This window comes from Dasypus novemcinctus, chromosome 3, assembly GCF_030445035.2.
Source record: "Dasypus novemcinctus isolate mDasNov1 chromosome 3, mDasNov1.1.hap2, whole genome shotgun sequence".
Lineage (NCBI taxonomy): Eukaryota > Metazoa > Chordata > Mammalia > Cingulata > Dasypodidae > Dasypus > Dasypus novemcinctus.
Genome location: NC_080675.1, coordinates 175856475 through 175884372, shown reverse-complemented (window position 1 = coordinate 175884372; position 27898 = coordinate 175856475). Strand labels below are relative to the sequence as shown.

Sequence of the window (27898 nt, the reverse complement as noted above, 5' to 3'; positions counted from 1 at the left end):
TAAAAAAAAATAGCCTGCGAGCAGCTGTGCTTCCAATGAAAAGCTCCTCCCTGCTGCCTGGACAAGCAATGAGAAGTACATTGTTAAAGCGTTTTCCACCCAGACCCTAGTAAAAGGGGGCGGGAGGGGAGTTTTCTTCCCCACTCGGGAGCATTTAGGACAACGAGCTGGGTTGGCACGAGTTTCTCCTCTGGCCTGCTTTGCAGTTAAACAACGACGGCTAAGCGGTGGAGGCGAGTGGGGTGAGAGTGCGGGCACCGCCCGGGGCTGGGGACTCGCGCGGGCGGCGCCCAGCCCCCGGCGCTGGCGCTCATTGGCCAGCAGCGCTCGCTCCTTGACCAATCGCACCGCGCCGGGTCGCCATGGCGACGGGGCACGCTAACGCCGGCCGCGGCGGAGGGAGGCTGGCTTGCGGAAGAGCCGGGGGACGATGGCGCAGAACCTGTACGGTCCCCGCGTCCGCATGGGGAACTGGAACGAGGACGTCTACCTGGAGGAGGTACGGAGGCCGCGGCCCATGCTGCCAGACCCTCCGCCCTTGGGAGTCCAGAGACTCCCGGAATTCCTCTTGGAGTTCCGACTCCTGCTTTGAACACCCTGAGTCTATGTCCTCACCAAGAAAATACAGGGACCCCCAAGAGCTCACCCCTACCTGTGCTTCCGAGGAATGCCACCCGCCGCCCTGCCAACCAGGTCTCACGGCCCTTCTGCCCTGCGCACCATGACGCTCCCTTCGGGGTCGGTTGGCTTCCCAGACTCGGGGCCTTGACTCCCAGGCCCGGCTCGTGCCTTCCTCTGGAGCGCCACTAAGTTGTTTCCTGCTGTTGCTTGGAGTCACAGCCTCACAGGCTGCCATCCAGTTGAGAAGGCAGGCTCTGAAGAGAAACACTCCTTCTCAAGCACGCTCTCCTCGGTGACAGTGCTCTCCTGAGCGGCCCCACAGTACCCTTTTAGGAACGTTGGACTCACTGCCTTGTGCTCTTGTATGGGGGTGTGGTGGTCTCAGCGAGGGCCTGGGACAACCCATGTCCACGTGCCTGTCATGTTGCCAGTCGTCGTACACCAGGGGAGACTGGGTGGGACAGAAAAGGCCTCCAGATGTTTCTCAGGATTGTTTGTGGCTGGAGTGATGGCAGAGGACTTTTCTTTCTTTTTTAAGATTTATTTATTTCTGCCTGCCCCCCTCGTTTGCGCTCTCTGTGTGCTGTGTACTCTATTCTTTTTTAGGAGGCACTGAAAACTTAGGACCTCCCAGGTGACTTGAGCCACAGCCGCTTCCCAACATTTCATTTTCTTTTTTTTTGTGCCTTTCTCATTTTCCAACTCTACCATGAAATAAAAATACTAAAATAATGCTAAAAATATTCCCACCATTCCTATTATGCTTACGTTTCTTTTCCCACTCTCAAATTTTGTTTTTTCAACTTGAGATAATTCTGATCTAAAAGCTACCAACTGTCATCTGTATCATTCAGGACTATTACTGGCCCTGTGGATTTCATTCATTTTATCTTTAACAAATAGGAGCGCATGAAAGATTTCTTAGAGAAGAGGGATAAAGGGGAACTTCTCATACAGAGAAACAGAAGACTGAAAGAGAATCTTCTGAGACAGGTAATTTCAAATTTAAATACTGTTTTCAAAATTCTGTGAAATTAAGTGTGTGTATGTGTTAAGCAAGCAAAAATTCCATAAATGGGTTATCTTTGGGGAATAACAGATTTTAAAAATAATCTGAAGACCACAGCATTTAAAATTCCTTGAGATTTTAGAAATATTAATGTTAAGAGAAGCCTGTTCTTAATTAGGTTTATCTTAATGTCCAAATGAAGAAATGAGTTGGAGTCAACCTGGTTTCATTTGGCATCATTTGGGATTACTGAGGGTTTTTGCCTGGGCAAAGTGGGAGGGAGCTGTGGCAGGAAAGGGAAGAAAACTAAGGATTTGAGGGAATCCAAGGGAATCCCTAATTGAAATATAGCTACTCTGAGAGGGGAAAAATGGTACAACTAGGAGAGGCTGTGGCACTGACTGTTAAGGAATAGTATGATTTACTGAAAACCTTCCTATTAAAATTATAGATGCAGCTTTCCATATCTGAAGATGGACACATTCACTATGGTGACAAAGTTATACTTGTGAACCCTGATCACCCCAATGTAGATGATGCTGTGTTTCTGGGTGGGGACCTCAGCCTGTGCATGATGCCAGATGAAATCAAAGCCCACCTGAGTGACGAACTGGAGGTGCCTTGTGGCCTGAGCGCAGCGCAAACCAAGATGCCCGTTGGCAGAAATACTTTTATCGTAATGAGGTAGAGAGATTTCCACTTTCAGCTCACTTTCATCATAAATAGCAGTTTTCACTTGACTTGTAGCTTATGGACGCCCTGGGGTTGGAGCAGGGCTTACTGGAAGGGAAGTTTATGCAAATATTCTTTGTAATTCTCAACTTGCTTCTTACCTTGAGAATTATTGTTGAGAGGCCTTTACAATTGCTTTTACCTTATATTGCCTAATTGGTAATTTGTGTTCAATTCAAAATGCTTAATTCATAGGTGTAGGATTCAGGGAATTAAGTTCATATTCTGATTGGAGAGCTGTCCTCGTAACCTCTCAGGATGATCTGAGCTCATTGTTTTTAATGTTTTGTTATTTTTATAACAAAAAATCTAGTTTGATGCAAGATGGCACTACATGGCATTTACTCTTTTAAAATTAATTGTCCTTTAAATAAGGTACTTGAGGCAATTTTAGAAATGAGCAATTAAGTCCTCAAAGAGCAAATAGATATATAGTTACAATTAAAACAATTATATTCACTTTAAAAAAAAAGATTTATTTATTTATTTTATCCCCACCCCCCATCCCAGTTGTCTGTTCTCTGTGTCTGTTTTGCTGCGTGTTCTTCTGTGTCTGCTTCTGCTGTTGTCAGCGGCATGGGAATCTGTGTTTCTTTTCTGTTGTGTCATCTTGTTGTGTCAGCTCTCCGTGTGTGCAGCACCATTCCTGGGCAGGCTGGACTTTCCTTCGCCCTGGGTGGCTCTCCCCACGGGGCACTCTCCCCACGGGGCGCACTCCTTGCACATGGGGCTCCCCTACACGGGGACACCCCTGCGTGGCACGGCACTCTTTGCATGCATCAGCACTGCACGTGGGCCAGCTCCACATGGGTCAAGGAGGCCCAGGGTTTGAACTGCGGGCCTCCCATGTGATAGACGGACGCCCTAACCACTGGGCCAAGTCCGCTTCCCTACATTCACTTTTAAACTAACTTATACATTTATGGTAGTAATGTTTATAAGACTATAGCCACTCCTTTAAGTCTTGATAAAGCTTCTTCAATTTAGATTTCTTTTGATTACAGATAATCTATGGTAAGAGAACTAAAAACTATTGTGATGGTTAGACTATTGTGTCAACTTGGTGAGGTAACTGTGCCCAGTTGTTTGGCCAAGAAAGCACTAGGCTAACTGTAATAAAAGGGCATTTATGGACTTTAGTCACCATTGACTTTACTGCAGTGGTAAATCATAGATAGCTGATTATAATTACATCCATCAGGGAGACTGCCATCAGCAATGAGTGACACTTAACTCAATCAGTTGAATGCCTTAAAAGGGAAAGTGATTCCAGCATTGAGAGATAATTTCCCAGCTCATCTTTGGACAGCCAACGTCTCCCAGAACTCATCAAGAACCTTCATTGGACTTTCACTGGAGCCCCTGATGGCAGCCTGCCTGCGGAATCTGGACTTGTGCATCCCATGGCTGCATGAGAGCCTCTTATAGAATCACATACTATTGACAGATATCTCCAGTTGATTCTGTTTCCCTAGAGAACCCTGACTAATAAATACACTAATCATGCCTGGTTCCTGGAGGATTATGAAGAAAGATGTGTTAAATGTCTGCAACTGAGTCACCGAGATTTTCTCTAAAGATGTCACCTGCACTTGAACGGAATCCCCTAGCATGGGGTGCCATGATGTGGCGTGATGACATGATGCTCAGTGCGCTCGAGCCAGAGGCTCACAAAGCAGGGATGCTCTGTTTCTGGCTGTGATGGAAGGCGGGGAATAGGGAGCTGGTGGATTTTAAGGTCAAAAGAGAAGTCTTTTTATTTAGTTATTTAATTCAGTTATGGTTTATTATTATAAGCACGATTGCATACACACACTAGAATGATTCCGGCACAGGGAGTTTACGGTTTATCTTCTCTCCTGCCAGCATGGATGGAAATGCCGATGGTCAAGTTCTTAGATACGGGCAGAACTTTTGCCTTGGGATCCAAGGAGGATTTGCGGATAAAATGGTGAGTCATGCCTTTGCGTGCCTGCTTTGGGCCAGTCGTTTTTGTTTCCATGTGGGCTAATGGCTCTAGAAGTGGGCAGAGAAGTTTAGCAACATGGATATTCCTTCTTTGGCTGCAGAATCTTTTCAGCCTGTGTCTTTGGACTAAGGCTTTCTTCTAACTTTGCAGATTACAAAAATATACCCTTAAAAGGTAAAAAGTTAGTGAGGAGAAATTTTTACAATGAGACTGATAAGAAGCTATTTTTAAAAACTTTATTTTTTATGAGAGCAGTTGTACGTTCACAGAAACCTCATGCAGGAAGTACAAAGTTCCCATATACCCCCTCTCACACGTGTAGTTTTCCTATTATTAATATTTTGCTTTAGTGTGTTATCTTTGTTAGAATTCATGAAACAGTATCATTGTAATCATGCTATTAACTTTAGTGCATTGTGTCTATTGTATTGTACAGTTCTATGGGTTTGTGTGTGTGGTAACTTATATACAACCTAAAATTTCCCTTTTTTTCCCCTTTGCAAATATACGACTCAGCGGTGTTAATTACATACACAATGTGATGCCTCCATCCCCATTGTCCCCTGCCAAAACTTTTCCATCACTCCAAACAGAAACTCCATACCAGTTAAACATTCATTCCCCATTGCCCTCCCCTTCTTGGCCCCTGGTAACTAGTATTTTTAGTTTCTGACTTTATGAATGGGCTTATTCTGCTTATTTTGTATAAGCAAGATCATACAGTATTTGTCCCATTGTATCTGGCTTATGTCACACAGTATGATGTCTTCAAGGCTCATCCATGTTGCAGCATGCATCAGAACTTCACTCCTTTTTTTATACCTGAATAATATTTATTATTCATTCATTTACCTGCTGCTGGACATTTGGTTTGCTTCTTCCTTTTGGCAATTGTGAATAATGCTGCTGTGAACATCAGTGTGACAATATCTGTTCAAGTCCCTGCTTTCAATTCTTTTGGAATTACAAGTGGGATTGTGGGATAGCATGGTAATTCAATACTTAACTTTCTGTAGAATTGCCATACTGTTTTTTGCAGTGGCTGCACTGTATTACATTCCCACCAACAATGTACCATTGTTCCTATTTCTCCACATTCTCTCCAGCACTGGCAGTTTTCTTTTCTTTTTTTTTTAGATAGTAGCCATTCTAGTGGGTGTGAGATGGTATCTCGTTGTGGTTTAGATTTGCATTCCCTCAATGACTGAAGACTTCTAACATCCTTTCATGTGCTTATTGGCCATATTTGTATCTTCTCTGGAGAAATGTCTATTCACGTCTTTTTCCAATTTTTAAATTGGGTTGTGTGTCTTTTTGTTGTTTGGTTTAGCAGTTCTTTAAAAATTTTATGTATGTCTGTTAGGTCTAGTTGGTTTAGTATATTGTTCAAGCCCTGTACTTCCTTATTGGTCTTCTGACTAGATGTTCTGCTCATTATTGAGAGTGTTGTGTTAAAGTCGTTAAAGTCTTCTACTATTAATGGAGAATTGTGAATTTCTCCCTTTAAATCTGTCAGTATCTGCTTCATTTGTTTTGGGGCTCTGCTGTTAAGTGCTTATCTATTTATAATTATTACATCTTTCAGTTGAATTATCCCCTTTATCAATATATAATGACCATCTTTGTCCCTCATAACTTTTTGACTAAAAGTCTGTTTTATCTGATATTAGTATAGCCATCCTAGCTCTCTTTTGGTTGTTGCTTGCATGTTTTTTGCTTTTTCTTTGTCCATCCTTTTGCTATCAACCTATTTGTATCTTAGACTTTAAGGTGACTCTCTTGCAGACAGCATATAATTGGGCCATGCTTTTTTAATACATTCTACCAGTCTCTGCCTTTTGACTGGAGATTTTAATCCATTTACATTTAAGGGTCTTAACCTTTTTTGTTCCATGTACACTTTTGCCAGTCAGGTGAAAACCATGGGCCCCTTACTAAGTCCATACTATATTGTGTATTATTTAATAAATATATCACACTTGTACCAATATATCCCCACAGGAATAATGTTTTTTTAAATTTCAGTTCAGGCTTGTGGATTCCTAGTTAAGAACCCCTGAATTAGAGGAAAAACTGATAATATAGGTCTTTCTGCTGCTGTTTTGCTATTTAGCCTTTGTAAGTCAAACCATTTTTGTTCCTCACTTCTGTTAATGGCTACTTTTATATTTATTTGCTCAACACCATGTTGAGTGCTTTCTAATGTCTATCTGGATATATTTTTCATTTATTTTTCTTATGGTTACCACTGGGTTAAAATTTAACCTTCTAAATATATAACAACCATATTTGGTTTGACACCAGTTTAACTTCAATAGCATGCACATATACTTTTCCCTGCCCCATCACCAATTTTTTTGGTACTTGTTATCACTTATATCTTTGTGTATTGTAGGTCCAAAAACATAGATTTATCCTTATTTTTATGTATTGCATTTTAGCACCCATAGGAAGAAATGGAGTTATGTACAAAACATCTTTTGATATTCCTTTTGTCACTTTCTTTTTTTTTTTCTTCTCCTTCTTGGAAGCATATATTGCAATATATATATACATATACATATACATATACATACATATATATATATATATATATATATATATATATATATATATAGCATATATTGGTACCCTTGATGTTGTCCCAAAGGTTTCTCAGGCTCTGTTCACTTTCTTCATTCTTCCTTTCTGTTTCTCAGACTGTGTGATTTCATTTTCTTATCTTCAAGTTTACTGATTCTTTCTTCTGCCAGATCCAATCTGCTGCTGAACCTCTTTAGGGAATTTTAAATTTCTGTTACTGTGGTCTTTAGCTGTGTTTGGCTCCATGTTATAATTTCCATCTCTTTATTGCTTTCCTTTAGTTCTTTGTCCATGTTTCCTTTTAGCTCTTGAGCATACTTAGGACCACTTTTAAAAAAGCCTTTGTCTAAATCCCTGATCCTCCTAACTGATGGTTTCTAATGTTTTAATTGTGTCCTTTGCCTCAGTCATGGCTTCCTATTTCTTCTTATGTTTTGTAATCTTTGGTTGAAATCTGGACATTTTGATATTTTAATGTGCTATTTCTGGGATTTAGACTTTGAAGCATCTGTTCCCTAAATTTGGATCTGGCTAATGTTATGAAAGAAGTTTCCTTGAATGCCAGGAGCTAACTACACCAGAAAAAAAAAAAAAAAAGAGAAAAGCAAACCCAGCAAACAAAAGAACATAAAGAAGATAACAGTCTTACCACTCTTTGCAGACTGACCTGGGCAAGTGCTCTACTTCAGGGCTTATTCATACACGTTTAGAGAATAGCTCCAGGCCATGCTTAGGGGCCTTCCTGATCCTTTCTGTGCCTGTGTCTTCTCTTGGGCATGCTTGGTTAACCCTAGGAGTTGCCCCATTTACACAGGTAGCAGTGTCCCCTCTTCCCTAGGAAACGGTGTTCTCGTGGTCCCAGGCATTGCTCTAGAGCCTTGAATTCCCTTGTCCCAATCAGCATGATTTGACTGCACTGTTCTGTAGGAGAAACCAATGAGTTGTCTTCTACACATGAAGGCAAGTCCTGAGAGCGTGAGTCCCCGAGGCCACCACCAGGTAGATTACGTCAGCTCTACAAGCTCTTCGTGTGTGCACGAGGATTTCCCTGCCCCCCAGAACTGAGACTGGGGATCTGCACTGGGTTGCGGGAGAGCCCGTGCTGAAGTGGTGAGGAGTGGGGAGGGGCCAGCCAGGGTGCTGTGAAGTCTTACCGTGTTTAAGTGGCCTCTTTCATGAATCAGTGCTGCCCTATTACTGCAGGTCTTTGACTGTTTTCTGGAGCTTTGAGAAAGTATTTCTGCCAGTTCCTATTGGTCGTTCAAAGCTAATGTTGGGGGGCGGAGCCTGAAGCATCTCACTCCGCCATCTTGATCAGGGCGAGGCTGCTGACTTGTATTTTGAGTGCCGTTGTAGTGAGGTCCTTTTGGGGGTCACAACAAAGAATAAGAAACCTCGTGGTTTTTTATTTATTTATCTTTGTATCTCTTGTATTTTTTGTATTATAGAAAGCTATTGATTTTTATGTTCACTTTTGATGAAAGTGCTTGCTCTTATAAATTCTGGGTTTTCTTGGGTTTGCTAGAAAGACAGTCATTTCATCTTCACGCAATGACAGTTGTATCTCTTCTTTGTCCTGAAGTTCTCATACGTCTTGTTTCTGTTTCTTGTCTCTGGATTAACAAGCGCTTCCAAGGCATTTATGAAAAGGCCTTCTAGGTTGCTCCTGACTTTATCATTTTTTTTTGTATATCAATACAGGTTTATAATCCGAGATGGGTATTCTTTGCCATTTTGCCCCCTGGTTTCCTTGTCACTCTAAGTGGCTGGTCTCTCTGCCCATCACCCCGAAGCAAAGCTGTTGTACAGCGTCAGACCCGCCTCCCTTCCCTGTCTCCAGCTGGCTCTCGACCACTCCCATCGCTCTTCCTTCATCCTGCACTCTGTCCTGCCTTTTCTTTCTTAATGCCAGCACCTCCGTGGAGACCCTCACTGCTTGGAGCCTCCCGTCGATCCTGACTTCAATCCATACTGAACAGGGGCTGCCGGATTGGTCTTGTAAAAGCTCTGGCCTGGTCCATCCTCACTGAAGAGTTGTCAGTGGCTCCCCAGGGCCTCTGAATTAAAGTTCTGATGCCCCTCCCCATGGCACTGAAAGCCTCTCTCGCCATGCTCATCCGCTCTGGCTCCCCAGCCGCCCGCCTCGTCCTCAAAGCCCCTCCTCAGCCTCAGCAGAACACCGCGCCCCATCTCGGCACCCCTACAGCCGATTGCAGCTGTGCTGGGCAGCCCTGACCCGCAGGCACCTCCCGTTTCTGTAACTGAGCATCTCTCCTGCTGGCCCGAAGCTTCTCCAGGATAGGACCTCACTTCTGCCTCACAGCACAGCCTTGCACGGGATAGGTACTAATTAAAAAATCTGTCAAGCTGCACAAGGTCAGGGCGAAGGTGAATTAATGAAGAGCTAATGAGGGCAGTGGGTGTAGCTCATGAGTGCCTGCTTCCCATGTACCAGGTTCGTTCCCTGGTACCCCCTTAAAAAAAGAGCTAATAAGGCACTAACATTTCAGACTTTGAAAGCAGGATGGGGTAGTTTTTGGTAAGGACTCGTTCAGCCAGGATATCTGAATTTCAAGTGTAGATATCAATTCCAGAGAGTCTTGGGAGAGGCTCACAGATGAATCATCTGTGAATGATTTTGGTTTTAAGAATACTTCATTTTAGGCAATGAGTTTCATGCAACGATAAATATAATAAATAAAATATCCACCTGGGTCCTGTGCCCTGAAAAACAGAGGTGGTGGGGAGCAGGGGGCGGGGAACAGCAAGGGGAGGGGTAAGCTGAGTTTGGTGCTTAAAGGAAGGAGAAGACTAGAGGAAAGGTAATTCGAGGTGACGGTGGGGGGTGGTGGCTGGAGTCAGCGTTTCAAGATGACGTTGGTAAGTGAGCATCAGTAAGGCGAGCTTTTCAAAACCGATTTTGAAGATACTTACCATCCAGCCAGTTGATTGGTTTATCTTTTTTTTTTCCAATCCCTGGCCCCCCTATGTGGGTAACTGGCGCTCAACCCCTGAGCCACACCAGCTTCCTTTAATTTTTTTTTTTTTTTTGCTTGTTTGTTTTTGTTTTCTCAGGAGGCACTGAGAACTGAACCTGGGACCTCCCATGTGGGAGGCGGGCACTCAACTGCTCGAGCCACATCCGCTCCCAGTCGATTGCTTTTTCTTCTCAGGTAGCCTTCCAGAGAGCTCTAACTTAGTTCATCTACTTGCTGTCACATGCAGTTCTTTTTAGCCAGTGACCACAGGACCCTCCTGAAATCGTCTAAGAAGTCTTGGCTCCAGGAGGTGTACCTGACTGATGAGCTCTCCTACCTGAACTGCTGGCAGGCCGCCTTTCCCGACCCCCAGCTGCGCCTGGAATACGAAGGCTGCCCGGTCCAGGTGAGCGCGTGCGCCGACGCTGCCCAGCGGATGGAGCTGGGGTTTCCTCCTGCCTCTAAAACGGAGGCTCACGTGGCTCCAGCGCTGTATTTGATTTTTAATCTGTAGCTCACATTTGGAAGCCGCCAGCGTGGGTGTAGCTCAGCCCGGGCTGCGCTGCCCAGTGGAATGCCCTGCCCAGGTTTTAACAAACCCTGCTGCCCGGCCCCACCCCTGGGTCCTGGCCGGCTGGTCAGGGTTACGACCCCGTTTCCTTTGCAGGGCGTCAAAGAGCGCCCCAGATAGGCCCCAGCGTCTGCAGGGCCTGGGGCCTCCCAGGGGAGTGACGGCAGCAGGGAAGGCGCACGGGCAGCCCCGGCGGTCCTGCGGCAGCCCCCTCCCTGGCCGTCGCCCCGGGACCCTGGGCCTGAGCCCGGAACCCGAGGCTCGGCGCCGAGTCGGACGAGCACAGGGCAGGCGGCCCTGCTTCAGGGCCAGGGCTTTGCTGGCGGCTCCCGCGCCCTCCACCAGGCTGGGAGTCCCCGGGGCCTGCGGAACCGCCGGGGGAGGCGCAGTGGGCTGAGGTGGCCGCGCAGGTCCAGGCCCCTCTGAGTGCACGGGACGTGCGTGCGCCCCCCGATCTCCACCAGCTGGGCGCCGAGGTCACGGCGCTGGTGCTCCCGGCCTGCACCGCCCGTCACGACACCCGCCGGGCAGCTGTCCTCTCTCCCGCGGGTCCTTGCCCAGCGCTGCTCTCTTTGGAGCTGCCTCTAACTGTCTGTCCGTGTCTCCGTTTCCTGAATCTGTAAAGCGGGGCTAGTAAAGTAACACCCACCCTGTGAGGTTTGCCAGGTCTCAATGGCAGGTGCACTTATTAGCAAGGAGCCCAAACCCCAAAGGCTGGATCTTGTCGTGGGTGCTGACCGTGACATGGTCATCGGGGCCCTTGAGGCAGCCCGGCCACCAGCAGTCCTTCTCCCTGGTGCTAGCTGGCCTTATGGCCCGAGGCGAGCCCCCCAAGTCCTGCTCTGCAGACCAGGAACCCCAATACCTGTCCTGTCCTGGCCCCCTGCCCTCCAGCCAGCGCCCGGTGGGAGCACCTGCCGTTGAGCAGGTCCAGGGCGTCGCTTGCTGCAGTGAGGGAGCATGCAGCTCCGTAATGGCTATCCCAGCGACTCTGTCCTCCAGGGAGGGCACCCGTGGACCTGGGAAGGAAGCAGCGCCCCCTCATGCCAGCCTGAGATGGGCATGCCTGGGGCTTGCAGATGGGATGGGACCTGTGCTTTGTCTCCGTTGAGATCGGCTGGGGCGAGGCCTGGCTTTCGTCTTGGCCCTCGTGGTCACAGCGTGGCCTGGTCTGATGCCAGGGTCCGTGAACGTGATTCTGTTCAACAGGTGGACACGCCAAGGCGCTGGCGCCCATCCAGCCCCCTGCGGTCGGGGGCCGCTTTTCTCTTTCTTGCTTGGCTTTTCGCGTAACGAGTCAGTATTTTGAGATCATATTTATTATTTTTCTGATGGTTAATAGAACATATATTCATTTGTGAATATATATGTTTTTTTTATGATGGTGAATAGTCAGGTTTTTTTGTGAAAAGCACAAAAAAATGTGAAAATTCCCCCGAGAGAGCCACTGGCTTATCATTTCCATCTTTTTTTATGCCAGTACATATTGTCACAAAATAGGGCCATCGTGCATATACGTTTCGGTTTCACTTAACACCACAGGCCGTTTCTCATGTTGCATACGGTACCTCCCGTGGATATCTACAGTAATGTCTTTACTCAGTCCATAATATTTTGGCTTCTAGATTATTCCCAGTTCCCAATCCTCCCTTCCTCCCTCCTTCCCTTTCTTCCCTATAAATGAATATATGGTTTATTTCCAAATTTTTGTCTTAGAAATTTGGAGACCTTAATTCAGAAAACAAATAACATTTGTCTTTTTAATCTGGAAGGCCAACGCCAAGCTCCTCCTCAATCACTGCCGCACGAATCGGGGCCTGGCCGTGCACCGGCAGCTTCTCCTCAGGTATCTCCGGCGGGGTGGAGGGAAGTGCGTGGACGGGCTGGGTGATATCAGCGGAGCAGCTCAGTTTAGACTGTGGCCTTGAAAAACAAAGTCCTCCGACGGTGAAGTTTTGCCACCCAGAACTTGGGTGGGGTGCGAAACCCCGCCAGAGCCCCTTCCGTTACGCGAGTCCTTCCCCGTCAGGGGGATTTTAGCTGTCACCGGACCTCACCCACCTCGTCCCTGACCAGCCCGGATGCGACTTCCCCGCAAACGCGTCGCGTGGGCTGGTGCCACGAGGGCCCTGCAGAGCGGCCTGCTCGCTTAGGTGCCTCTGACACGAAAGGAAGGTTGTCGGGCGCCGTTATGAGATCCCCAACCATCTGCCTTCTTTCTTGCCCCAGTACCTACTTTGGGAAGGAAGCCGAGGTGGCCGCGCACACGCATTTGGATTCGCATAGAGTTGAAAAACCCAAGAATCACTGGATGCTGGTGACTGGGAACCCCAGGAAGGCCTCGTCCACCATGTTGGAGCTGCCCAAGCCCCTGGCCGAGGACACCCGAGCCACGGAGCAGGCCGTGGGCCTGGACACGCCGTAACACGCCTGTGACATGCCGTACCACGCCAGGGCCCCGTGCCGACCGCAGAAGCCAACACTCTTGGTCACGCCTCCAGCTCCAGGACGGCAGGCGTGGGGCTGTCTGAACACCACGTTAAACAGAGGCTGTGCTGACATCGTTGAGCGGGGCGTGGGGGTCCAGGCCACAGAAAGAAACCAGCTCTGCAGAGCCCCCCTAAGTAGTGTTGGAGCCTGAGAGATGATGCTCCGTGGTTGAGAGCCCAGTTCTGAGGGTCTCGGCTTCCTTTTTAAATCCTACACTGCAGCATCTTCTGCGAGGACTATGGATTTCTTTTTAAAGCTGTGTCTATGTCCAGCCTGCTTTTTTGGCACCGCTCTCCCCCCTTTTGACTCCACAATGCATTAAAAATCAACAGTGGGTAGCTGGGAGCTGTGGCCTTATCTTCGGAGTTAAACAATTGCTCCCCCTACACATCCTGCCTGTGTTTTTACCTCGTCTTGGGGGTGAGCACTTCTACCTGACCAGTTGCGTATTTCTTTGTAATGCTTGTCAAGTTGCAGAGTACTTTATCGGAATCTTTGAAACTGGCATAATAATTGTACCGAATGGGATCAGAAAGTTCCTGGATAAAATAAACATCAGTCCTTCCATTCATTTGTTCATCTACTCATTCTTTAACCCTTTTCGTTTTATCGACAGCTTATGATGAGTCAGGCGTTAGCACGGGGCGAATAACCCCTGCCCAGCCTTGTAAGAAAAGGTAAGCGCTAAAGCAGGTTCACGGAGCAATGCAAGGAGGGCAGAATCCAAGGTGCTGTGGCTAAGTGAGCTTTAGAGAGAGACCCCCCGGTCAGGGTGGGTTGGTCCCCAAGGGGCAGGCCACGCTGTGGCGTGGATTGGGCGGCAGGGGCTCTGGGACTCAGGGCGGTGGTTTGCAACCGTGGCTGCACTGTGGGACCCCCTGTGGATCTTCAACAATTACCGATACCTGAGCCGCATCCAGGGATCGATTTAAAGGTCGGGTGCACCCTGGGCACCAGGCTTTTTAAAAATTTATTTTTATTTTTAATTTTTTATTATCTTTTTTTTTTTAAACATCCATGAATCACACAAAAGGGCTTTTGAAACGCCCTTGGAGGTGGAGACGATGGCGGGAGGAGGTGGGTAGGGGAGCGGCGTACCTCGGGGCCCTCGGGGAGGCGCTCCGCAGGGGCTTGGAACCTGGCAGCATGTTAGGTTGCTGCAGGTAGAATCACCTGACGCAGAGTGCCGAGGCCAGTGCCTGGGTGCACCCCACACCCTTAGCCCAGAATTTCCGGGGTGAGGTTTTTCAAAGTGCAGCTGCTCGGGCCCCCCTCCAGAGGTTCTTATTCCTTTGGTTTGGGGTGGGACCCAGGTATTAGTTGTTTGTTTGTTTTTTTTAACTCCCAATTTCTCTTAATGTGAAGTCAGAGTTTGTCCAGAAGGCAGGACCAGGTCTGGAGGTGGGTAGATTTGGGTTCCACTTAGGGAAAACCATTCTCAGTAGCCTGAACTACCCGCCAGCCTCCCGTGCTCATTCCGGGGCATTCTCCTCTTGCCACAAACCCCAGAGAGCTTTCAGACAACATCGACACCCATACTCCTTCCTCGAATGATCCTGAAATGGTTTCTTGACCGAAGCAGTGATGGTTTCAGTGCCAGCAGGAAATCTGGCCAAGTTTGTGCATGTGCAGCTAGTGACAACTGTGGCGGGACCGAACTGGCTGATGGCGACTGAAAAGCACATTTTATTTTATTTTTTAATTAAAAAAATTTTAAAATATCTTGTTTAAAAGCACATTCTAATGTACACACTGAATCCAGAGATGGTAAATATATGCAAAGCCACCACAACCCCGCTCATCTTAGACTTGAGGAAATACCGTCAGCCCCTAGAATGCTAGGGCTGTTGGATTGAGAGCGCTCATTTTCCCGTGTGATCTCCGAGTTTAATTCTCACCAGTCTCTGGGGTTAGATGGGGTTTTGTTTGCTGCCGTATCCCCATTTCTTGAAAATATTTGTCGAATGAATGAATGAATAAATGAACGAATGAATCAATGTCTTTTACAGAGGTGGCGTTAGGCGTGGAGAACTTCAGTTTGCTCCAAGTCACAGCTCGTGCAGAGCAGCACTGGGGCAGGACCCAGCTAACCTCCTGGACTGTCTCTAGACCAGGGTTTCTCAGCCTGGACACAGTAGAGTCATCTGGAGGCCATTTAAAAATGGCTGCAATTTGGGCCAGATAATCCTTTTTGGGGGGGCCTGTCCTGGACCCCACTGAATGACAGTAGAGCTCTCGAGACAACCAAAAACGTCTCTAGACATTGCTAAGTGTCCCTTTGGGGCAGGGGCAAAGCTACCATTTGAGAACCACTGCACTAGACCTTTGGCTCGATCTTTATTTGCCATTTACAGAGGGTGCTGCAACAGGGGACTCTTCTTTTTCTTTTTGTCCCATAGAGAGTAGAATATGTGGTCTCTAAGGTGACTTCCAAGTACACTAATAATCTGCTTTTAGCATTTGAAGTGCACTTTGCTGGAATCCTAGAATTTTGGCAGACTCAGACTGGCGCTCTAGGAGGAAGTCGTTGTGTGGACCTCGGTGGAGCAACTGGTCGACGCAGTGCCCTAGCGGTGGCTTCCACGGAGGGCTGTGCCAGGTGGCCCACTGAGATGTGGAAGGCAAAGGTAGGACTTCTCTGCATCTCGTTATCTTATCCTGTAAAATGCATCAATGTGTATGTTCTACTGTTGAAATATTAGTTTTTTAATGTGCCCATTTTAGTTTAATAGGCATGCAATAAAAATTTAAAATATAAGTATGCATGTATGTGTGATAAATACGCAAAGTTTATTGGGTAGGGTGCACAGGAAACTTTGGAGACCATTGCCATGTGCTGCATGTGGCCATTTGTTATCCAGAAAATGCTGCCACCGCTGCTGTAATGATGCCCGCATCGCTTTGTCCAGGACTCTGCCCAGCCCAAGGTGCACTTTCATTCCATTTAACCAATGGTCCCCAACCCTTTGCCGCGTGCTGGTCCTCTTGGTGGGGTGGCAGAAGGGGGAGGGAGGAGAGAACAAACTACAAGCGTGATTATGCACAGGGTCTTCTAGGATCCCAGTAGAAGAACGAGGTGACTCAGACCTGGGGACCAGGGAAGGCTGCCCTCTGATGACACTTGAGCTGGAAAGGACACCGAGATGGGTGTGCTAGGCTAAGGAGACTGTCTGCAAAGGGCCAGTTCCACGTCTCTGCAGGGCAGGCACTGGGAGCAGTGGTGAGAGGTGGAGGCTGGCAAGGGGCCAGTTCCTAATGGGCTGTGTGTGGAGGTGATCGTCACCAGGTGCTGTGGTGTGGCTGGACTGGCTGTGAAAATATTGTAGTACCTGGGACCCAGCCCCATGAGGTGGCCTCTGGAACCCTCCGGGCCCCTGGACTTCCCTACAGTCTAGCAATTAAGGAGGTCACGCCTGCTCAGCACCTAGGCCAGAATTTGTTTTGTTTGACTGGTGCCTGTGCAACCCAGGAAAAATTGTACGGGTTGTTAAATATGTCGATGATCATTCTTGGCTGTGTGTAACTGGTAAGTGCATCTGAATTCCGTCTTGAAGGTGGTGGTCACACTTTGAAAGACTTTGAGGGAAGAGAGTGGTAGGATTCTGTTTCTGAAAGATTATGATGGAAGCTTGTGGCAGCAGGGAGGCTGAGGCTCTGAACTGAGACAGGGTCAGGAGGCATGAAAGGAGGGGTGACTTAGTGATCAAGGGGAGACAAAGGAGTCCATGAGTTGGTGGACGAAAGAGCAAGACAGAAGGAGAAGGTGGACAGCCAGCTTTGGGGCATGGGCACATCCCTGGGATTCAGAACAGAAGAAGAGCAGGTGAGCAGGGAAGTTCCAATGCTTCCAGGGGATGTCTGACCCTCAGGAGAACCTGTTAAGGTGGATAGAACTGCAGCCCAGCCACAATGCCTTCTTCAGCACTGCTGCTAGGCTAAAAAATCCAAAGTCCTTGATAATTCATAGTAAATAAAACTTTAGGGTTGAGCAGTATCTTTAAACCTTTAATTCCTGTCCCAGTTTGGGGGGGACAGGACACATGGAGGGATCTAGAAACCCCAGTGGCTGGGCTCTGCCACCTCTCAGCTCTGATACCGTCACCTCTCTGAGCATCCATGCATTTATCTGGGAAGGGGAGAGGCAGTGCCTTGGAGGGTTGCAGGGAGGATTGGGTGTGATCAGGTGGGCGAAAGCAGGGGCTCAATGTGTGCTGGTATCTTCCCTGCTTCCCCTTTGCCTTCCATTGAAAGTTTAGCAAGTGTACGTTCAAGTCAGGAATTGATTTCATTCCCAATGCCACCCTGGTTCCATACCTGGGGATTCGACCCCTCTTTGTCCCCATACACAGAAGACCTTTCTGTGTTCATTCATATCCAACAGACTTCATGGACTATTCTATACCTGGGGCTGGGCTAGATACTGGGGATCCAGAGAGGAATGAAAATGGTCCCTCCTGGGGGGAGGGAGCAAGATGGTGGCAAAGTAAGGCATTCCAAGAGTCAGCTCACCCTACAGGGTAGTTAATAATCACTAGAGCTATCTAGAGCACCTATTTTGGGGCCCAGGAGACCAGAAAAGCATCCTATAACATCCCAAGAACGGAAGGAGGAGACTGCCCACCTGCAGTGAGGATTCATGAGTCGAGTGCTCCATGCTGTGGAGGTTGGTGCCCATCCTCCCCTGAAGGCACAAGCTGCCTGGGGAGCTATTTCGTGACTGTATTTGGAAGCTCCATTTCCCAAAAACAGGGGAGGAAGAGATGGTTGGTCACTGACTTTGGCTACTGATAGGTAAATTTCGCTGGTATAATCTTAAGAAGAGCTAAAGTTTGATCCTGTCCAAGTCAGAAAGAGACTGGTAGCCACTATTTTAACTCTGTTTCCAGCATGAGGGGAAGCAGGGTGGACTGAAAATCACAGCAATGGTAGGAACTGGCTTCTTTCCACCCAGATTGGACTGCAGCCCTAGCCTAGGCTCTGGCCCTATCTCTGGCAGGAAGACATTGGGGATACCTATACCAGCCTCTCCGGGCAACTGCAGGTTCTTTCAGCTGGCGCAGACTGCATAGTTGGACACCTGTGGCTCCATCCCCACCCCCAGTAAGATAGAAGGGGAGCTGTGTTTCCTCAGCCTCTTTAAGCAGCTGCACACATTTTTGCCCTGCATGAACACAACCGTTGGGTGCCTATAGCTCCACCTCCACCCCAGATAGGACAAGAGAGGGTCTGTTTCCCCAGCCTCTCTGGGTAACTGCAGGTGTTTTTGACCACACAGTCTGAATAGTCAGACACCTGAAGCTCTATCCTTGTCCCCAAATAGGCCAGGAGGGGACCTGTGTTTTCTCAGCCTTTCCAGGCAATGGCAGGCACTTTTGGCCTGCAAGGACTGGACTGCTAAACACCTGTGGATCTACCTCCACCCCCTAATAAGATAAGAGGGGGCTGGTATTTCCTTAGCTTCTCTGGACAATGGCAGGCACTTTTGGCCTACATGGACTGAACTGTTGGGTGCCTGTGGTTCCATCCTCAGCCTCTCAGTGCAATTGCAGGTGCTTTCATCCCACATGGATTATTAGATTGTTGGACACTCTGGAGGGTCCATCCCTATCCTGGCAAGGAAGGAAGAGGACCAGTGCTATGTGAGTCTATGGGCAACTGCAGTCATTTTGGAACTGGATAGCACAGATTGCAGTCCACACCTACAGCTCCATTTGTGCACCACACAGGGGAGGAAGGAGTGTGAAGGTTCATCAGTCTCTCCTGGCAACTACAGATGGTCTTGGTCTGCATGACTTGGATTATTATACACAGCTATGGCTCTGTCCCTACCACTGGCAGATGAGAAAGGTGGAAGAAGCTTCATTAATTCCTGGGGCAACGCAGACAGTTTTAGCCTCCACAGCTTACAGTAACAACTACATCCTTGGTTCCTACTACACAACCAGCAAGGGAGAGAGGATAAGAAAGCCCTAAACTGAAGAGAGAAACTCTGCCCAGAATAAGTACATCTAGTGAGCCAGATGCCAATCCATAACAAGAAACAGGAAGATAAGGCTCAGTCAAAGGAACAAGATAAGCTCCAGATGACATAAAGAAGTTGAGACAACAAATCACAGATGTTCAAACAAGTCTCCTTAATAAATTCAATGATATGGCTAAAGAGATTAAAGATATTAAGAAGACACTGGGTGAGCACAAAGAAGAATTTGAATGCATACATAGAAAAATAGCAGATCTTATGGGAATGAAAGACACAATAAATGAAATAAAAAATACACTGGAAGCATGTAACAGCAGATTTGAGGAGGCAGAAGAAAGGATTGGTGAGCTTGAAGACATGGCCTCCAAAAGCAAACATACAAAAGAAGAGATGAAGAAAAGAATGTAAAAAAATTGAACAGAGTCTCAGGGAACTAAATGATGGCAAGAGATGTGCAGACATACATGTCATGGGTATCCCAGAAGGAGAAGAGAAGGGAAAAGGGGCAGAAGGAATGTTTGAAGAGATAAGAGTAGAAATTCCCCAAACCTACTGAAGGACATAGATAACTGTGTCCAAGAAGCACAACATATGCCCATCCAAATAAATCTAAATAGATCACCTCTGAGACACATACTAATTAGAATGTCAAATGCTAAAGACAAAGAGAGAATTTTGAGAGCAGCAAGAGAAAAGTGATGCATAACATGCAAATAATACTTAATAAGATCAACTATGGATTTCTCATCAGAAACCGTGGAGACAAGAAGGCAGTGGTATGATATGTTTAAGATACAGCCAAGAATCTTGTATCCTGCAAGATTCTCTTTCAAAAAATGAAGGCAAGTTTAGAGTATTCACAGATAAACAGAAATGGAGAGAGTTTGTAACCAAGAGACCAGCTTTGCAGGAAATACTGAAAGGAGTACCTCAGCCTGAAAAGAAAAGACAGGAGAGAGAAACTTGGAAGACAGTCTAGAAATAAAGATTGTAACAGTAAAAGTAACTAAAAGTATAAAAAGAAAATAAAAATTGAAAATAAAATCTGACAGATAAAACTCAAAGGTCAAAATGGATGAAATAAGAATTGCCTTTACAGTAATAACATTGAATGTTAATAGATTAAAATCCCTAATCAAAAGATATGGACTGGCAGAATGGCTAAGAAAATATGAGCCATCTATACACTGCCTAAAAGAGACACATCTTAGATCCAAGGATACCAGTAGACTGAAAGCAAAAGGCTGGAAGAAGTTATTATACACATGCAGTGGCCAGGGGAAAAAAAAACTGGATCAGTTGAAATAGACTTTAAAAGTAAATCTGTTATTAGAGACAAGGAGGGATATTATATATTAATAAATGGGGCAATTCACCAGGAAGAAGCAATCATAAATGCTTATGCATCTAACCAGGATGACCCAAATTACATGAGACAAACATTGGCAAAACTGGAGAGATAGGTATCTCTACAGTAATAGCTGGAGACTTCAATACACCACTCTCAACATTGGGTAGAACATCTGGGAAAAGGATCAATAAAGAAACAGAGAGATTAAATAATATGATAAATGGAATAAACATAATAGACATATACAGAACATTGCACCCCAAAAAGCAGCATACACATTCTTCTTAGGTGCTCATGCGTCTTTCTCCAGGATAGACCATATGCTGGGTTGCAAAGCAGATTTCATAAATTCAACAAGATTGAAATTATACAAGCACTTTCTCTGATCATAATGGAATGAGGTTGGAAATCAAAAGAGGCGGAAAAAGGGAAAATTCACAAATATATAGAGATTAAACAACATACTCTTAAATAATCCATGGGTCAAAGAAGAAATTGCAAGAGAAATCAATAAATATCTTGAGATGAATGAAAATGAGAACACAACATATCAGAACCTATGGGATGCATCAAAGGCAGTGCAGAGAGGGAAATTTATAGCCCTCAATGCTTACATTAAAAAAGAAGAAAGAGCTAAAATCTATGACCTAACTACACAGCTGGAGGAACTAGAAAAAGAGCAGCTCACTATTCCCAAAGAAAGTAGAAGGAATGAAATAACAAAGATTAGAGCAGAAATAAATGAAATTCAGAACAAAGAAACAATAGAGAGAATTAACAACCAAAAGGTAGTTCTTTGAGAAGATTAACAAAACTGTCAACCCCTTAGATAGACTGACAAAGTAAAAAAGAGAATATGCAAATAAAGAAAATAAAAAATGAAAATGAGGACATTACTACTGACCCCACAGAAATAAAAGAGATCATAAGAGGATTCTATGAACAAATGTATGCCAACAAACTAGACAATGTAGATGAAATGGAAAAATTCCTAGGAACATATGAACAACTTACACTGAGCCTGAAGAAATAGAAGACCTCAACAAACCAATCACAAGTAAAGAGATTGAAACAATCATCAAAGAACTTCTCAAAATGAAAAGCCCAGGACCAGATGGTTTCACAGGTGAGTTCAACCAAACATTCAAAGAAGATTTAATACCAATCTTACTCAAGTTTTTCCAGAAAATTGAACAAGAAGGAAAGCTACCAAACTCATTCTATGAAGCCAATAGCACCCAAATACCAAGGTCACATAAAGATATTATGAAAAAAAAAATTACATATCCATTTCCCTAATGAATATGGATGCAAAAATCCTCAACAAAAGTCATGCTAGTTGAATCCAGCAACACATTAAAAGAATTATTTATCATGATCAAGTGGGTTTTATACCAGGCATGCAAGGGTGGTTCAACACAAGAAAATCAACCAGCATAATACACCACATTAATGAATCAAAGAAGAAAAATCGCATAATCCTATCAATTGATGCAGAAAAAGCATTTGACAAAAAGTAGCATCCTTTCTTGATAAAAATGCTATAAGAGATAGAATTGAAGGAAACTTTCTCAATCAATCAAAGCCATATATGAGAAACCTATAGTTAACATTGTACTTAATGGTGAAAGACCGAAAGCCTTCCCATTGAGATTAGGAACAAGACAAGGATGCTCACTGTCACCACTGTTATTTAACATAGTGCTAGCAGTTCTAGCTAGAGCAATTAGGCAAGAAAAAGGAAATAAAAAGCATCCAAATTGGAAAGGAAGAAGTAAAACTTTCACTATTCTCAGATGATATGATCCTATACCTAGAAAGTCCTGAAAAATCCACAACAAAGCTAGTAGAGCTAAGAAACAATTTCAGGAGAGTGTTAGGATTCATGATCAATACACAGAAATCAGTCATGTTTCTATACAATAATAATGTACAATCTGAGAAGGAAGTCAGGGGAAAAAAAAGTCCATTTACAACAGCAACTAAAAGAATCAAATATCTAGGAATAAACTTAACCAAGGATATAAAGCAATTGTATTCAGAAAACTGCAGTGCATTATTAAAAGAAATTAAAAAAGACCTAAAAAATGGTAAGAACATTACATGGTCATGGATTGGAAGAGTAAATATTAAGATGTCAATTCTATCCAAATTGATATGTTTCAATGCAATCCTGGTAAAAATTCCACCAGCATTTCTTCAAACAAATGGAAAACACAATTATCAAATTAATTTGGAAGGTTAGGGGCCCTGAAAAGCCAGAAACATCTTAAAAAGGAAAAGTGAGGCTGAAGTACTCTCACTTCCAGACTTTAATCCATATTATCTAGCTACAGAGATAAAAACAGCATGGCACTGGCATAAAGATAAGACACATAGACCAATGGAACCAAAGCGACGATTCAGAAACAGACTCTCACCTCTATGGTCAAATGATTTTTGACAAGCCTGTCAAACCCACCCAGCTTGGGCAGAAGAGTCTATTCAACAAATGGTGCTGGAATAACTGGATATCCATATCTAAAAGAAAGAAAGAGGACCCCTATCTCACACCTTTTACAAAAATTAACTCAAAATGGATCAAAGACCTAAATGTAGAAGCTAGAACGATAAAGCTCCTTGAAGAAAATGTAGAAAAATATCTTCAAGACCTTGTGATAGGTGATGGATTCTTAAACCTTGCACCAAAAGTACTAGTAATGAAAGAAACCATGGATAAATGGGATCTCCTCAAACTTAAAAAATTTTGTGATTCAAAGGACTTCCTCAAGAAAGTGAAAAGGAACTCATTCAATGGAGGAATTATTTGGAAACCACACATCTGATAACGGCTTGATTTCTAATCTATATAAAGAAATCATACAACTGAACAATAAAAGAGCAAGCATTCCAATTAAAATGGGCAAAAAATTTAAAAAGACATTTCTCCAAAATACAGATTGCTAAATAGCACATGGAAAAATGTTCTGTATCACCAGCTCTTAGGGAAATGCAAATCAAACAACAATGAGATATTACGTCACACTGCATAGAATGGCCATTATTAAAAAAACGGAAAGAAAGTGCTGGAGAGGATGTGAAGAAACAGGAACACTCCTGCACTGTTGGTGGGATTGTAAAATGGTGCCGCCTCTGTGGAAGACAGTTTGGTGGTTCCTCAGGAAGCTAAATAGAGAACTGCCATATGATCCAGCAATTCTTCTACTAGGAATATATCCAGAAGAACCGAAAACTGTGATGTAAACAGACATTTACACACTGATGTTCAGAGCGACGTTATTCACAATTGCCAAAAGAAGAAACAACCCAAGTGTCCATCAGCCAATGAATGGATAAATGAAATGTGGTCTATACATACGATGGAAGAGTATGCTGCAGGAAGAAGAAATGAAACTGGGATGCGTATGAGAACAAGGATGAATCCTGAAGACATTATGCTAAGTGAAATAAGCCAGACACAAAAGGACAAATATTGCATGGTCTCACTAATATGAACTAAATATGAAGAATAAACGCATGGAGTTAAAACCTAGAGTATAGGTTATTAGGAGATAAGAGGAGGGCTGCAAAGCAATACTGATGTTTAACGTATGTAGACATTTGAATTAACTTGACTGTAAAAGAGTGGAAATGGATAGAGTTTATAGTTACATATTGTAGTGAGTAGCAGCTGATTTGTAAATGGGATTGTGGCTGAAAAGGGTTGTCTAGAGATGTAAATGTCAGTTTAAAAAAAAGCTAGAGAATAATCCAGAGACTGAACTACACAGTTAATAGTACAAATGCAAGAGTGTCCTTCTGCGGTAAACAAATGTGGATGTACGTCACTATTATCAGGCGGTGGGAATGTGCAGAAGCATGGGAAAAATTCAACTGAGGTAACTTATGGACTATAGTTCACAGTAATACTGTGATCTTCTTGCATTAATGTACCGTGTTAATAATAGGGGCATATGGGAAAATATGCCAAACGTATGGTATAGATCATAGCGAGTGGCAAGAGCTTGATGATATTATCTCATAACCTGTAACAACTGTTCCACAACAATGTGATGCTAGTTGTTGAAGGGGAAGGGGTATTGTATGGGAATTTTACACATATGCGACTGTTTCGTAAGTTCCTAACTTCTGTAATAAAAACGTATTTTATGGTCCCTGCCTTCAGGGTCTTTGCTAGGGAAATGATATATTGGGAGCCAAGTTTGTGTTTTAATTCAGCAGGCAGTGGGGAGCCACCGTATGTTTTTTGTTTTGTTTTGTTTTGCTTTTTTGTTTGCTTTTTTTAAGCAGGGGAGGGAAAGAATGAGAAAGGAAGGTGATTCTGGGAGAGGAGGTACAGGATAAATAGAAAAAGAAGGTCATTTGTGAATCTGCCATCTGGTCGGTGAAAGACTCCAAAGGCGTGGACGAGGGGGAAGCGTAGCTGTGATCCTGATTGATGCGCAGATGCGCGTTTTCTACTAGCCCTTCATCAAGGGCAAAGGTAGTAGAAATATTATTTTCCCTGAATATATTCATTCAACATCTCCCGATTTGGTGTGGAGTTTTAAAAAGGGAAATAACAGCTCTAGTTTTCCCCTTTTAGCTGCTTTATTTTAAAGAGTAACCATTTATATATGTGATTAAAATTCGATATAAATTCAGTTATCACGGAAATTTGGCGGAAGGAGAGCCTGTGTCAGGATCCAATTCCTAAGGGGAGACCGTGTTGTAAGGAAGACAATTGGCGAATACACAAAGAACTATTACAAGTGAGAGAGAAAACTACACACGTCCCTTTAGAAAAACACGCAAAGCGCTTGAGGTGGCAATTGTAAAAGAACTAATTCAAGTGTCCAATAAACATTTCAAAACATGAAAGGGGGGGTGGCACACCTAAGGTCATAAGGACGACGGAGGCAGGTCCGCGAGATCCCCCTTGGGATCAGCCGGTGAACTTACAGTCAGTGCAGGACCTTGGAGAAGGCCGGTGGGTTAAGACTCGGGCATGTCTTGAAGTCTCCCGTGAGGACGTGCTGCCCACCTGCTGATCGGATCCTGCAGTTTTCTAAAGTGGCCACTAGATGTCAATGTTAATTGCAATTGCTCAACTATTGAACCAAAATATGAGTTTCCAGTTTTCAAAATGAAATTTCAAGAGAAAAACCATACAAGTACCTTGGTCAGGGCATCAAGTAAAAAAAAAATTTTTTCTTTTTAAAAGAAACGGTATATTAGGCATATACAAGAACTGCTTTAAACAGCTTTCCTAAGGTTTGCGCCAAGGGGAATTCAAGTTAGAAACAGCTCCCGCGGGGCCTTTGTAGGCACTCTCTCTGAAATAGGGAGTTCTCCCCGGGAAATTGTGCCCTGCGCCCCAGGCCCAGGGTCCCGGCCATTGACAATGCCATCGTGAAGGCAGCGCGGCGTGGCACGGCGCTTCCCAGCTCCTCTCTGCTAAGTGCCACCTAGGTCCTTTTTCCCCAGCAAGCTGGAGTTTTCTCCCCATTGGGTTAACCGCTTCCTCGCAGGGTTGCTTAGAAGATGAAATGAAATGACATCGTGTGTTTGCGAGGGGCAGGCTCATGCGTACCAGCCCCGGCTCTGGGGTCAGACGACTTAGGGCGGATGCTGATCACTCCGTAGCCGTGGGACCCTGGCAAGTCCTGGCACCTTTTTGCACCTCCATCCCTCAAAGGCTAAAAACAGGATTAAAATAGCACCCCTTGCACGAGCTTGCTGTGCAGATTAAGTGCGATTCTCTCTCTCCAGCATTCAGCCTCCTGTCCGGCATCACACCAAAAACGATAACCGCCGTCATGACCCGTCCTGCAGAGCCTCATGCACGCCTCTGCCCCCTGGCACGCTCCTCGCATGGCTGCGTTCTGAGTTTTTAATATCCTTCGCCCTTCCGTGACAACGAGCCCCTCAAATGGAGAAGCTGCCTGTGCACATATCTAATTAGAATCTGTCTGCCCAACGGTCAGCCCCTGCTGGGCGCATACCGTTGTCAATGTTGGTCCTTCTCTTTCCTTTCCTTTCATCTCATGTCACGCGTCATGAAGTATGCAGAGGTGGAGTGACTTGCAGGGGTTCGCTCACGAGCTCATCGTCCTCCACCCGGCACGCGTCACTGTGAATTGCAGCTGTGTGCTCACCTGTCTGTCTGCCACACCTGCCTGGAAGCTCCTGGAGGGCAGGCGACCCCACCCCCAGCGTCAGAAGCCCTCCTCCTCAGAGCTAACGTTTGTTGAGCACCTATTACATGCCAGACGCGCCTCTGTGGCTTTCTCAGGTATTCACCAATTTAATCCTCCCGTGTAAGCCATGGCATCGCTCCCATCATCATCTGACTTTTACAGGAGACAAAATTTAGACAGAGAGCTGGGCTTGCGCAATGTTGCACAACTAGTAAACAGGTGTTTTCATTTCCCAGAGCGGCTGTGGCAAACTACCACAAACCAGAGGGGCTTTAAACAACAGAAATTTGTTCCATCGCCAGAAGCCTGAAAAGGGGGTGGCAGAGCCGCTCCCGCTGGAGGCTCTGGGGGAGGAGCCTGCCCCATGCCTCCTTCCCAGCCTCCGGCGCTCCTCGTCTTGTGGCCGCCATGCTCCTATCCCTCCTGCCTCCAGGTTGCCTCCTCCTCTGTGTCTTCTCCCCTTTTCTTCTCTTCTAAGGACTCTTGCCATTGGGCATTATCCCACCAGGGCAATCGTATTTTAAGATCCTTAATTTCATCTGCAAAGATACCCTTTTTCCCCCAAAGGCAATCTAATCTCTGCAGAATATTACTCTTTTTTTTTTTGCGTTTTTAAAATATATATATTTGAATTAAAGTTAATAGATCACAAGGCATGTTACATTAAAAAACAAAAAACATAAGAGGTTCTCATATAACCCACTCCCCACCCCTACCACGTCCTTTTTGTAAATTGTATTTTTTTGAAGATATATACATCACACAAAAAATGTTACATTAAAAAATATGAGGTTCCCGTATTTCCCCCACTCCCCCACCCCACTCCTCCCACACCAACAACCCCTCCCATCACTGTGGCACACTCATCGCACTCGATGAGCACATTTTGGGGCACTGCTGCACTACACAGATAATAGTTCACCCTGTAGTTCACACTCTCCCCCAGTCAATTCAGCAGGTTATGGCAGGATATATAAAGTCCAGCATCTGGCCCTGCAATATCATTTAGCACAACTCAAAATCCCAAAAATGCCCTCACATCACATCTCTTCTTCCCTCTCCCTGCCCTCAGCTACGACTGTGGCCACTTTCTCCACCTCAATGCTAAAATTTCTTCTATTTCTAGTCCCAATAGTTTCATAGTAGAATATCAGTAAGCCCACTCTAGTCCATATTTATTCCTCCATCCTGTGGACCCTGGGATGGTGATGTCCATGCCACCTCTAGATCAAGAGGGGCTTAGATCCCACATGGATGATGGATGCAATTCCTCTGCTTACAGTTGTAGGCACTCTTGATTCCCTGGTGTGGTGATTGACCATCTTCACCTCCCTGTTAGCTGACCTGGGTAAGTCCAACGAACCAGAGAGTAGGAGTCGCCACTCTGCTGAGGCTCAGGGCCCAGCTGGCACACGGGCGGTCCAGAGATTCAAGT

The 27898-nt window shown here is 45.4% G+C and overlaps 1 protein-coding gene across 1 annotated transcript; it reads left to right on the top strand.

Annotated features, from left to right (window-relative positions):
* The first annotated feature begins 387 nt into the window (after positions 1–387).
* Positions 388–13524, top strand: CFAP161 (cilia and flagella associated protein 161). Its single transcript, XM_004447703.5, has 7 exons — positions 388–499; positions 1525–1614; positions 2082–2314; positions 4229–4313; positions 10140–10298; positions 12236–12309; positions 12693–13524. The coding sequence occupies exons 1-7, from the start codon at positions 431–433 to the stop codon at positions 12886–12888; spliced, it is 906 nt and encodes a 301-aa protein (XP_004447760.1). The 5' UTR covers positions 388–430; the 3' UTR covers positions 12889–13524.
* Positions 13525–27898: the final 14374 nt, after the last annotated feature.

Bases quoted from the DNA above. Each gene is read 5' to 3' on its own strand.
- CFAP161 (XM_004447703.5), top strand. From the start codon at position 431: ATGGCGCAGAACCTGTACGGTCCCCGCGTCCGCATGGGGAACTGGAAC. The intron at 1,615-2,081 runs GTAATTTCAAAT...TTAAAATTATAG, and splicing joins AAGAGAATCTTCTGAGACAG to ATGCAGCTTTCCATATCTGA. The intron at 12,310-12,692 runs GTATCTCCGGCG...TTCTTGCCCCAG, and splicing joins CACCGGCAGCTTCTCCTCAG to TACCTACTTTGGGAAGGAAG.